This window comes from Ranitomeya variabilis, chromosome 8 (assembly GCF_051348905.1).
Source record: "Ranitomeya variabilis isolate aRanVar5 chromosome 8, aRanVar5.hap1, whole genome shotgun sequence".
Classification (NCBI taxonomy): domain Eukaryota; kingdom Metazoa; phylum Chordata; class Amphibia; order Anura; family Dendrobatidae; genus Ranitomeya; species Ranitomeya variabilis.
This window is the reverse complement of record NC_135239.1, coordinates 16,527,720-16,541,495: the sequence shown is the minus strand read 5'-3', so window position 1 is coordinate 16,541,495 and position 13,776 is coordinate 16,527,720. Positions and strand designations below refer to the sequence as shown.

Below are 13,776 nucleotides of genomic sequence, written 5' to 3'. Positions count from 1 at the left end.
TCTGACAATGTTTTCTCGGGACATATTGTTCTTCATGATAGTGGTAAAATTTCTTTGATACTACGTGCGTTTATTTGTGAAAAAAAGGGAAATTTGGCGAAAATTTTGAAAATTTCACAATTTTCCAACTTTGAATTTTTATGCAATTAAATCACAGAGATATGTCACAAAAAATACTTAATAAGTAACATTTCCCACATGTCTACTTTACATCAGCACAATTTGGAACCAACATTTTTTTTTGTTAGGGAGTTATAAGGGTTAAAAGTTGACCAGCAAGTTCTCATTTTTACAACACCATTTTTTTTTTTTTTTTTCTTTAGGGACCACATCTCATTTGAAGTCATTTTGAGGGGTCTATATGATAGAAAATACCCAAGTGTGACACCATTCTAAAAACTGCACCCCTCAAGGTTCTCAAAACCACATTCAAGAAGTTTATTAACCCTTCAGGTGTTTCACAGGAATTTTTGGAATGTTTAAATAAAAATGAACATTTAACTTTTTTTCACAAAAAATTTACTTCAGCTCCAATTTGTTTTATTTTACCAAGGGTAACAGGAGAAAATGGACCCCAAAAGATGTTGTACAATTTGTCCTGAGTATGCCGATACCCCATATGTGGGGGTAAACCATTGTTTGGGCGCATGGCAGAGCTCGGAAGCGAAGGAGCGCCATTTGACTTTTCAATGCAAAATTGACTGGAATTGAGATGTGACGCCATGTTGCGTTTGGAGAGCCCCTGATGTGCCTAAACATTGAAACCCCCCACAAGTGACACCATTTTGGAAAGTAGACCCCCTAAGGAACTCATCTAGATGTGTTGTGAGAGCTTTGAACCCCCAAGTGTTTCACTACAGTTTATAACGCAGAGCCGTGAAAATAAAAATTCTTTTTTTTTTCCACAAAAATTATATTTTAGTCCCCAGTTTTGTTTTTCCAAGGATAACAGTTGAAATTGGACCCCAAAGGTTGTTCTCCAATTTGTCCTGAGTATGCTGATACCCCATATGTGGGGGGGAACCACCGTTTGAGCGCATGGCAGAGCTCGGAAGGGAAGGAGCGTCATTTGGAATGCAGACATAGATGGATTGGTCTGCAGGCATCACATTGCGTTTGCAGAGCCCCTAATGTACCTAAACAGTAGAAACCCCCCACAAGTGACCCCATATTGGAAACTAGACCCCCCCCCCCCAAATGCAGAGCCGTGAAAATAAAAAATCCTTTTTTTTTTTTTCCACAAAAATTATTTTTTAGCCCCCAGTTTTGTATTTTCCCAAGGGTAACAGGAGAAATTGGACCCCAAAAGTTGTTGTCCAATGTGTCCTGAGTACGTTGATACCCCATATGTTGGGGTAAACCCCTGTTTGGGCGCACGGGAGAGCTTGGAATGGAAGGAGCACTGTTTTACTTTTTCAACACAGAATTGGCTGGAATTGAGATCGGACGCCATGTCGCGTTTGGAGAGCCCCTGATGTGCCTAAACAGTATAAACCCCCCAATTCTAACTGAAACCCTAATCCAAACACATCCCTAACCCTAATCCCAACGGTAACCCTAACCACACCACTAACCCTGACACACCCCTAACCCTCATCCCAACCGTAAATGTAATCCAAACCCTAACTTTAGCCCCAACCCTAACTGTAGCCTTAACCCTAGCCCCAACCCTAGCCCTAACCCTAATGGGAAAATGGAAATAAATACATTTTTAACTTTTTAATTTTTCGCTAACTAAGGGGGAGATGAAGGGGGGTTTGATTTACTTTTATAGCGGGTTTTTTAGCGGATTTTTATGATTGGCAGCCGTCACACACAAAGACGCTTTTTATTGCAAAAAATAGTTTTTGCGTTACCACATTTTGAGAGCTATAATTTTTCCATATTTTGGTCCACAGAGTCATGTGAGGTCTTGTTTCTTGCGGGACGAGTTGACGTTTTTATTGGTAACATTTTCGGGCACGTGACATTTTTTGATTGCTTTTCATGAGGCAGAATGACCAAAAACCAGCTATTCATGAATTTCTTTTGGGGGAGGCGTTTATACCGTTCCGCGTTTGGTAAAATGGATAAAGCAGTTTTATTCTTCGGTCAGTACGATTACAGCGATACCTCATTTATATCATTTTTTTATGTTTTGGCGCTTTTATACAATAAAAACTAATTTATAGAAAAAATAATTATTTTTGCATCGCTTTATTCTGAGGACTTTAACTTTTTTCTTTGACGCTGTATGGTGGCTCGTTTTTTGCTGGACAAGATGACGTTTTCAGCGGTACCATGGTTATTTATATCCGTCTTTTTGATCGCGTGTTATTTCATAATTTCCCACGGGATCAATAAAGTGTATCGTATCGTATTCCACTTTTTGTTTGGCGGTATGATAATAACGCGTTGTTTTTTGCCTCAGTTTTTTTCTTTTTTTGCGGTGTTCACTGAAGGGGTTAACAAGTGGGACAGCTTTATAGGTCGGGTCGTTACGGACGCGGCGATACTAAATGTGTGTTCTTTTATTGTTTTTTTTTTTAGTTAGATAAAGAAATGTATTTATAGCAAAATATATATATATATATGGGTGGGGGGCATCATGTTATAGTGTAAGATCGCCGATCTGACACTTTGCTGTGCACTGTGTCAGATCAGCGATCTGACGTGCACAGATCCAGCCTTCCTGGCGCCTGCTCTGAGCAGGCGCAGTGAAGCCACCTCCCTGCAGGACCCGGATGCTGCGGCCATCGTGGGTTCGGGCCTGCTGCAGGGAGGAGGTAAGAGACCCTTGGAGCAACGCGATCACATCGCGTTGCTCTGGGGGTCTCAGGGAAGCACGCAGGGAGCCCCCTCCCTGCACGATGCTTCCCTATACCGCCGGAACACTGCGATCATGTTTGATCACAGTGTGCCAGGGGTTAATGTGCCGGGGGCGGTCCGTGACCGCTCCTGGCACATAGTGCCGGATGTCAGCTGCGATAGTCAGCTGACACCCGGCCGCGCTCCCCCCGTGAGCGCGGCCGATCGCATATGACGTACTATCCCGTCGGTGGTCATACGGGCCCACCCCACCTCGACGGGATAGTACGTCAGATGTCAGAAAGGGGTTAAACCGCCCAACGAAGCTCTCGCCACCTTCCATCGCCTCCAGCTCAAAAATATTTCTAGTATCTGTCCTTTCCTCAACCTACTAAAATGCTTGTGCATGCCCTCATCATCTCCCGCCTCGACTACTGCAACATCCTCCTCTGTGGCCTCGCTGCTAACACTCTCGCACCCCTCCAGTCCATCCATAATTTTGCTGCCCGACTAGTTCATCTCTCTCCTTGATACTCCTCCACTTCTCCCCTCTATGAATCCCTTCATTGGCTCCCAATTCCCTCAGCGCATCCAGTTCAAGCACTGACCCACAAAGCCATCCATAACCTGTCTCCTCCGTAAATCTCCAACTAATCTCCCGATATCTTCCCTCATGTAATCTCCGGTCCTCCCAAGACCTCCTTCTCTCCTCCACACTTATTCATTCCTTACCCAATCACCTCCAAGACTTCTCTCGAATATCCCCCAAAACGTCTGATTATCTACCACATTCGGATCCTTCAGACAGAACCTGAAAACCACACCTCTTCAAGAAGCTACAACCTGCAATGTCCCCGCTGCCACCTCACCAATGCTGGAGTCGCCACCTCACCACCGCCGGAGCCGCCACCTCACCACCACCACAGGAGCCGCCACCTCACCACCACCAGAGCCGCCACCTCACCACCACCAGAGCCACCGCCTCACCACCACCAGAGCCGCCGCAACCCCCGACCTACTGTCTCCTTCCTAGTCATCCTGTAGACTGTACAGACCCCCTCTTCATGTTCATGTACAGACCATGGAATCAAGGGTGCTATATAAATAACTTTATCTCCCTCAATATAGAGCTGGCACTACCGTGGTGCAGACATGCAACTTAATTATAACATTAAGGTTTTGGTGTTCTGGAGTAGTAAAGGGTTAATGACACACTGGCCTCATGAAAAATAAAATCCCTACATTGATATTCTCCGTTATGGATATAAAAGATAATGTACTTTTATTTCATGTAACTGCAACATTTAATAATCCCTCGTGCTTTTGCCTGTGAGCAATGACCTGGGAACACAATCTGATCCGAGGGAGAAACAAAACAAAAAAGAAAACAAGGTTAACACAGAGGGACAGACTGTGCACCCGTCATCCAGAGGCCTGCAGCTTGGGTATTATAGGCCACAGGCTGCTATGGGGCCAGTGAGCCGGGGGCCCCCAGTGCCGGTCATCGCATGTTCAATTGTATCAGGCTCCAGGATGCCGACACAGTTGAAAGTAATGATGTGCCGCCATCATTGTTCCTCGGAGTCTGACATCTCAGGGTAGCAGGTGCGATTATATATGGGTGATTAATGGAGATAAGCACAGAGCCGATTATTGGCAGCGCAAAGTTCCTATAAACGTGTCAACAAAAAGTACGAAAGTTTCGGACACAAATTACAGATTTTCCCCAACTTTTTTTTTTTGGAGTTCTTCCAACAGTTCAGATCAGAATACAGTCAGGACACGTTTAATAGGCGAGCGCTCCGGGGCTGGCACTAAAAACTAAGTCTATTCAGAGTCCGTCACTTATTGTCTGCACCAATTAATTGCTGGATGTCAAGTGCACAGATATGGTGAGAATCATCCGTCCAGTCCGCTTTATGCTCAATTACCCCCTCCTGTGTGCAAGCGGCTCGGCTCGGCACAATGGGCAATGCTTCATTACACTAAGCAGCGATATGGGAAAAATAAACACGTCCAGTTCACTTACAAAGCGGGGAAAACCGCTAACGAGCGCTCGTTTACTGACCCGTCCACACCGGTGATCACCGGGAAGTTACATGGGCAGAACGTAGAGAATGAGCATTTGTATAAAAGGATCCTTACAGTAAACCTCTTTTGTGGTGATGTATCAGGAGGTAAAGTAGGCACAGGGTGGCCATAAAGAGGATAGGAAGCCATCGAGTATAATGGGGGGGGGGGGCTGCAAGCTTTCTTCTAAATGTTGGATTCTCAAGGAAGAAACTAGCAGAGATAGATTTCCTTCTCCCTATTAAGAGCACACAAATGTGGTAGTAACTTCTCTGCAGGAGGATGGTGAGGGAAAGATTGGGCATGTTGAAATTCAACATGCCCAATCTAGCCACCCTTTGCTGTCAGAGAGAATCAGGAAAGCGCTCCATATACAGGAGACAGTCAGCCGCCCACAGTGAAATTGGAGGGTTTAGCTGACTTCTATCTGGTGTGCACCATCCAGAAAGCAGAGTTTTGAGCTGCTGTATGCAGGATTCTCACACACAGCTTCTTAAAGGGATTTTTCTGCCACTGCGCCATCATGAACTCCTCAGTGGGGTCTCATCTCTAGCCTTACAAGTAATCCCCAGGTGGGCTGCCATACCACGTAAAACACAGAGGCCTCACATTTGCAGGTTTGGTTTTTTTTTGCTTTCTTTATCGTTACTCTGGGCCCTTGATTTTATAAAACCTCACTTTAAGCAATGGGTAAATGGTGGTGATCATTCTCAGACAGGTTACGGAAAATAAAACAAAATAAAGGGGAACTGTTTTAGAACTGTGATTTTGTGGAACATGAGAAAGAACAAAACAAAATGAAACATTTGTGACTCAGAAGGAAACAATGTGACACTATAAGGAATCATATGATGTTCCAGAGTGACGCTAGGATTTTAATGTCGCCGGCAGTGACCTCCTAAATTAGCCCTACATACAGCATCCGAGACCCTCATAAATACCCGATCTGGAGAAGCCGAGATACAGATCTCAGCAGCCATCACACTTTACCTTTTATATTAAAAGTAACTTCAGTTAGGGCAGAGTTATAACTGGACCTTCCATAGAGAGTAATGCCGGCTCTCCAGCAATCAGACACTTTATTCTGGGACATTAATGACACAATCTCGTCCTTTGTGGTTCAGCACATGTTCAGCGAGGTGCAGGTCCTAACTTGTGCACCCGGCCCAGGAAACAGGTCAGCGCCTCCTCGCTCCACATAAAAGAGCATTCCACGCGAAACTGGAACCACCTCACATCAAAAGGGAGAAACCTTCCTGAGATCTCATGGCACGGAAATGTAAGATCCACTGGAAAAATCATGAGGGATGAGCTATAAAAGTCACAACATGCCTGGACATGGAGGGTGCGGGACATGCTGGGGGTTGGGAATCACTTAAAGAGTCGGTTGTGAGGTTTCTGGGAATAATCACGCAGGAAATAGTAATAAACGGCACCAGTTATATAGAGGGAAAGGAAGGACGCAAGCTAATAAAAAGTTACTCTATCCCATTGACTTTTTTTTAGGGGGGGGAAATAACTTGATCGCCAGAGTCTGGCCGCTGGGACCCCAAGACTTGGCAGTCCTGTCCTCACTGTAGCTCAGGTGCACATTCTTGGTCTCCACTCCATTCACTGTCTATAGGACTGCCGGAAATAGCCGAGCGCTGTACCGTGCCTTTTCCGCCAGACCCATACATAATGCATGGAGCAGAAGCAGCTTATGGCACCTGCACTCTATCAGGACAGGTCTAAGAGCCGTGGTCTCGGCATTGCTGGACGTCACTGCAATGAGACCCCTGGCAATTACTAAGTTACCTCCTATCCTAAGAATCGGGGATAACCCCCTTAAATTAGAAGGTCGACAGTAATCGTTCATGGGTGATGGAATAGGAGATGTATCAGTCAGGATTGACAAACTTGTAACGCACTTGACAACCAGAATATCCAGGAAACTCTCCAAAAAGGAAAGACCACCGAAATTCATGGAAAGGTTAGCAAGTCGCACACGTGTCACCAAAACCTTCTGGGAAGTAAAGTTTCAAAAACATTTCCTATCCATCGGCTTCTCTTACACGAGACAGAATCCTGGCATCCAAAACAATAAGGGGGCATGGAAGAGGTGTAGAGGGGGCATGGCGGGGGAGCATGCCAGAGTCACACACTTCCCAAATGGGCTCTCTTAAAAGTTGCCAAAACATATTTCAATATGTTCAATGAGGACACGTGGGAGGTCATAGAGCTACCGAATGGCACTCGCCGAGTTGATTCATGGGATTTCCATGTTGTCATGAGACCCTGCTAACAAGTAGGGATTGTCCCAACTTAAAAAAGGTGTCCACTATGATCAGCTGGAACATATGAGAAATCCAGGAGGTAAGCCTACAATTTCCAAGTAGTGCCACCTCAGGAGGCCAAAAAATAAAAAAAAAGCAACTGGATCCATTTTTTTTTTTGTATTAAATACTGGATCCGTTACAATCCTATAACAACTTGACATGTGAACAGAGCCCAATACAGCTCAGGTCCTGTCCTCCAGAGCGGGACACCATATAGAATGACGCTCCACTTCATAAAAGAAGTGAGGATCTTTGCTTTAGGATGGGTTTTCTAGACAACCGATGTTCAGGAGCACAATTCGGTCTCCCAGCTTCCTCCTTCCTTATGGGGGGAGGGCAGTACTGAGGATTGACAGCTTAGGCCAGAACAGTGCACCCTACGATGCTGCAGGGGGCGCCTTTGGAGCATGAGAGGGGCACTAAACTTTGCCAAACCCACCTAGCTTCAGTGTAGCATTTACATCCTGTACAGCAAACCTCTTGCAAGCAGTTATATCCTGTCCAAAAGAGAAAGGTTAACCTGAGGATTACCAGGGCTCCAACTACTGGGCATTTCACCAGATCTCAAGATCAGGGTCCCAGATCCCCAAAAGCAGGGCCCTGAAGACCCATCCTGAATGCAGCAGAGGTGCACGTGCTCCGTCTCCACTCCATTCATTGTCTGTGGGACTGCGGAGCGCACTGTTCGGCTACTCCCTGCAGTCACAAAATTGAGGACTCCACACTGTAAGCAAGTTATCCCCTGTTGCACGGCTAGATGATGAAGGATTCTGTGCTCCCCCCAAAACGAACACCCCCCCCCCACACACACACACACACACGTCATGTTAAGCAGCCCTGGCTCTGACAGCACCATCCTGCCTGATGTATCAGATGTGTCGCTTTCTATTTGATTGAATGGCATGGAATACTAAATGGTGTAGGGAATATATAAGTGACTGAAACCGCCCCACTGAAAACAGCAGATCACCAGGTTGGCATTATTACAGAAGGGTCTTCGTAACAATCATAAATGTATTAAATAGTATTAAATACTAAGAGTTATATGTTTTTAATTTTCTCTATTACTACTCATATTATAAAGGTCGGTATTTACTGACCGATTTACAAGAAAAAACTACAGTTAAACATAAGATTTCCTAACGCAGAAGGTATGCGAAACAAAGACTTCAACATTCACAGACATGTAATCATTCTATCTCCAGGCCAACCAGACACACGAACAAAAGTGCTCCACAAACTATCTGTAATGCCACCGCGACGGTCACAGAAAGATATCAATGCTCTGATGGATAAGAATATAACTACTATAATACTGCCCTTTATGTACAAGAATATAACTACTATAATACTGCTCCTATGTACAAGAATATAACTACTATAATACTGCCCCCTATGTACAAGAATATAACTACTATAATACTGCCTCTATATACCAGAATATAACTACTATAATACTGCTCCTATGTACAATAATATAACTACTATAATACTGCTCCTATGTACAAGAATATAACTACTATAATACTGCCCCTATGTACAAGAATATAACTACTATAATACTGCCCCTATGTACAAGAATATAACTACTATAATACTGCCTCTATATACCAGAATATAACTACTATAATACTGCTCCTATGTACAATAATATAACTACTATAATACTGCCCCTATGTACAAGAATATAACTACTATAATACTGCCCCCTATGTACAAGAATATAACTACTATAATACTACCCCTATGTACAAGAATATAACTACTATAATACTGCTCCTATGTACAAGAATATAACTACTATAATACTACCCCTATGTACAAGAATATAACTACTATAATACTGCTCCTATGTACAAGAATATAACTACTATAATACTGCTCCTATGTACAAGAATATAACTACTATAATACTGCTCTTATGTACAAGAATATAACTACTATAATACTGCTCCTATGAACAAGAATATTGCACATTTTGTCTTTGCAGGGTGCATTCAGGCCCATCAATGGTGATCTTGTATTAATAATAATAATTTTATTTATATAGCGCCAAAATATTCCACAGCACTTTACATTATAGAGGGGACTTGTACAGACAATAGACATTACAGTATAACAATAAACACAGATCAAAACAGATACCAAGAGGAATGAGGGCCCTGCTGCTCGCAAGCTTACAAACTATGGGGAAAAAGGGGAGACACGAGAGGTGGATGGTAACAGAACATGATGCGAGGAATCTGATTATGGTTAAAGTTTTTTGAATGGGCCACACAGGGATAGTTAGGTTAATGCATTGAGGCGGTAGGCCAGTCTGAACAAATGCGTTTTTAGGGCATGAATAAAACTGTGGGGATTGGGGATTAATCGTATTAACCTGGGTAGTGCATTCCAAAGAATCGGCGCAGCACGTGAAAAGTCTTGGAGATGGGAGTGGGAGGTTCTGATTATTGAGGATGCTAACCTCAGGTCATTAGCAGAAAGGAGGGCACGGGTAGGGTGGTAGGCTGAGAGCAGGGAGGAGATGTAGGGTGGTGCTGAGCCATGGAGCGCTTTGTGGGTAAGGGTAATAAGTTTGTACTGGATTCTGGAGTGGATGGGTAACCAGTGTAATGACTGGCACAAGGTAGAGGAATCGGTGTAACGGTTGGTGACGAATACGATCCTGGCTGCAGCATTCAGGAAACTAGGGGCTTGCACCTCTGTGATGCACTAGTAGTGCCAGGCTGCCCATCTACTTGAATAGTAGGGGCGTGTAATAGGCCATTGGCTGGCCACTGTGCTAGACCTGTGTGTGAATTTCCCTGTATTGTAAGCTTCATCTGTGTGCAATCCTTAATACTATGCAGTCACCCCCTCCATGGATTGTAAGGCTACGTTCACACGATCCGTTTTTCACTGCGGATTTTTCCGGTCCTTTTTCGGGGAAATCCGCAGTGGAAAACGGCGGTGCTTCTCTCGGCGGATTTGTGTCCTTTTTCTTCTGCGGATTCCACTGCGGGTTTCCAACTGCAGTTTCCTATTGGTGCTGTTGGAAACCCGCAGCGGAATCCGCTGAAAGAATTGACATGGTACTTCTTTTTTCCGTTGGCAAATCCGCGCGGATTTTCCAGCGAAAAAAAGGATCGTCGGCACAGCGGGTTTTGTTTTCCATAGGGTAACATTGTACTGTACCCTGCATGGAAAACGGCTGCGGATCCGTAGCTGCAATTCCGCTACGGATCCGCAGCAAAAAACGGATCGTGTGAACGTAGCCTAAGGCTGATAGTCGTTGTGTCATCAGTATTTTGCACTTGTGTTACCTCCTTTAGTGGTGGTGGGAGGGTCTGCTGCATCCTGTTTGGGCATTTTCCTTTGTGACTTTGGCTGGTAAATACCATTGCCTTTTTGTTACGTATATAATTGTTTTCAGGTGAGGTAACAAAAACCTGGAGACAGATTCCCTTTAGGGATAGCCATCAATATCAAAGCTCTAGAAAACCTTATGTTCTTTCATACTTTGTTTCTATTTCTTCGGTGCATCCACTTATGTAAAGTTTTCAGCCATTTTTGTTTCCTGCTGCTTTTAATTCTGGTTTCTGCCCCAGGCTGTGAATGGGGCTCCACTCCACCATATGCCAGAGCTTCATCTGACTTGGGAGCCTCTTAAATCTATTCTTTAGGATTTTTCTGGGAAGGTAACAGAAGATTCCAGCAAACCCTTCATCCTGGAAGCAGCCATGCAGTCCTGACCTGGCATGTACTCTGTCCTCAGCCTTCTATGGCTCTGGTCACACTATCAGTATTTCACATAAGTATTTGTAAACCAAAAATACAGAAGTGGTGACGTGTTTCTATTATACTTTTCTCTGACTGTTCCTCACCTGATTTGGACTTACAAATACTGATAGTTTATACAGGGGCCGATTACACGCCCCAATATAAAAGGGCTACAGTATAGAAAATTCTTACAGATCGATGCATTTCATATTCTCAACAACGAAATCCAGGCTGATTGTGTACAGTACCAGATATTATGGCAGCACAGTCCTGTCCACCAACTACTTCACCCTGATGTGTTACAGCAAATGATTAATGTTGCTCTGTACAACATTGCTGTATGCCCACAGCTGTCCCTATGCATCCATACTATGGACCTATGCTACCAAATGCACTTTATTTTCCTCCTTTAAAACAGAACTTTCACGGAAGAAACTTCTATAAGTGATGCAAACTTCCAGGAAAATGAAAAAAAAAAAAAAAAAAGTCGCAATGAATGGGCATCACATTATGGATCAGTAGATCCACAATAGAAAAATATTTAGAATTGAGAGTCCTCAGTGGTTGATACCTTTTAATGGCTAACTGAAAAGATGGTAACAAATTGCAAGCTTTCGAGACTTCGCAGGTCCCTTCATCAGGCGCAGACTGATACAAATTCTGAAAAAACACGTATTTATGCACAACATAGCACAGAAAAAAATGCCATAGATCAGGCAGGTGACGTGAAGCAGAACCACTATTATGTGAGAGTGCTAAAATGTTTATGTCCATAAATTTTGGAACAGTTCATAGATAAGGAGCGTGAATGTTTTATTGTCCTCCGATAGGGGTCTGGTTCTATGTTACGATGACTCTCAATTCTGAATGTTTTTCTATCTACTGGCTAACAGTGTACCAAGATATATATCTTTCATAGATCCACAATAAAGTCATGTGCAGCATGCGGCCCACAAGGAAAGTTACTGACCCCTTAGCAAACACAGTAGCAAAATATCATAAAGCTAAAGTAATTTTTAGAGTAAGTTATGAAAAATTTTTTTTTTTTAAGAAATCCTTTACATGTGGCCATCTACTGTAAACCTGTCAGGCACCTTTGGATTCACACAAATTGAACCCGGCATAAGGCGGTTTAAAATATAGTTGAAGCTACAAAGTTAGATTATTTTTTCTGTGATCCATGTTTGGCCTCAGGGACAGGCTAAATAATCTCCTGATTTCACATAAAACTATCGCAGAGAACGGGCTTCCTGTGTGAAGGGCAGTAATTGATACTATTCTCCTTGAGAAGGCGGCGGGGAGGACACGATTTACCCTGGTAATGGAGGATGACAATTAGGAAGTTACAAATATATATATATACTTAATGTGTGTGTTCTGGTTAGAGCCTGTGACTCTCCCATGTTGATGGAAGTTTGCAACATTTTTCAGAGATCTGAGGAAAGGTCAACAAAGTGTTTGTTTGTTTTTTTAAGTGATCATAACATTTCTAGAAATTGTAAAAAAAAATTGTCCCTCTCCCATTATCATAACGCTTATATACATAGATCGTGCTGACATCTTTATAAGAAATTTGCAGTTTGGGGGCATTTTGTAACATTTATCAATTAAAGCTTTTTTTTATATTATTAAAGACAAATTAACTGGATTTTTCTTCTTATCAATTTCAATTATTAAATATTTATGAAAGTCTTAAAATGTAAATAGTACAAGTAAAACATGGATGTGTTAATCTCTCTACCAGGGAGAGGAGGAAAAAAAAAAAAAACACAAAAATGATACAATGTATGTATCTAGGTGACAAGTGCAGGAAGACCCCTCTATAAAGTCCAGACCCCAGAAAGTGTAGGGTTCTGCTGGAACCTCTCTTCCTGGGGTGTAAATCTCACAACAATGGCTGGTCAGGGAGGAGTTTGGGGGGTGGGGGAGTAGAGGAAGAGGCGGGTGGGGGACACTTTGTTCCCCTATAAAATCCCAAACTAACTATTTGGGTTAACCCTTGCAAGTTTAGAAAGTGCCCGAACTTTAGCCAAGTACATTAACCCATTTGCGACCGAGAAATAATTGTGGATGGTGCGACCAGAAAGTGCTGCACCCCAGTAATAGATAGGGATCAGGGGTGAGATGAGAGGCTCCGGCCGGGGGACCCCCGGGGAGGAGGACTGGGGTGCAGGGAGGGAGCACGGAAACTGCAGAAACAAGGAGAAAAGTTTTGGAGAGCAGAACTCACCGATCAGACCCCCGACCAGGAATGCCAACACTTGGAAGACGAGCAGTATGCCCCCCATCAGGCACAGCTTCTTGGTGCTCATGTTCTCTATGATGGCCCCCGCCATGGCTGCTCTCAGCGTGTAAATTCCTGGGGTGCCCGGACTCGCACACAGCGCTCTGCAGCCTCCAGATTATCAGCCGAAGCTGCCGCAGCCTCCAGGTCACGTGACGGGGCTCTGCACCTCCCCTGCCTGCTCTGCTGCAGCTGCACTGCCCCTCAGTGACCAGACCAGTGCCCAGCAGCCACTCATCTGTGCTGCCCCTAATGCCCTGCACCCACTCATCTGTGCTGCCCCTAATGCCCTGCACCCACTCATCTGTGCTGCCCCTAATGTCCTGCAGCCACTCATCTGTACTGCCCCTAATGCCCTGCACCCACTCATCTGTGCTGCCCCTAATGCCCTGCACCCACTCATCTGTGTTGCCCCCTAATATCCTGCACCCACTCATCTGTGCTGCCCCTAATGCCCTGCACCCACTCATCTGTGCTGCCCCTAATGCCCTGCACCCACTCATCTGTGCTGCCCCTAATGTCCTGCAGCCACTCATCTGTACTGCCCCTAATGCC

General features: G+C 44.2%; 1 protein-coding gene across 1 annotated transcript in view; it reads right to left on the bottom strand.

Annotated features, from left to right (window-relative positions):
- Positions 1-13,466, bottom strand: part of WLS (Wnt ligand secretion mediator) — a 30,895-nt gene extending 17,429 nt beyond the window's left edge. Inside the window, exon 1 of the mRNA XM_077276804.1 lies at positions 13,168-13,466. Within this exon, the coding sequence (XP_077132919.1) occupies positions 13,168-13,273 (106 nt within the window). The 5' untranslated portion in view covers positions 13,274-13,466. The remainder of the gene's footprint in view (positions 1-13,167) is intronic.
- Between the last annotated feature and the right edge of the window lie 310 nt (positions 13,467-13,776).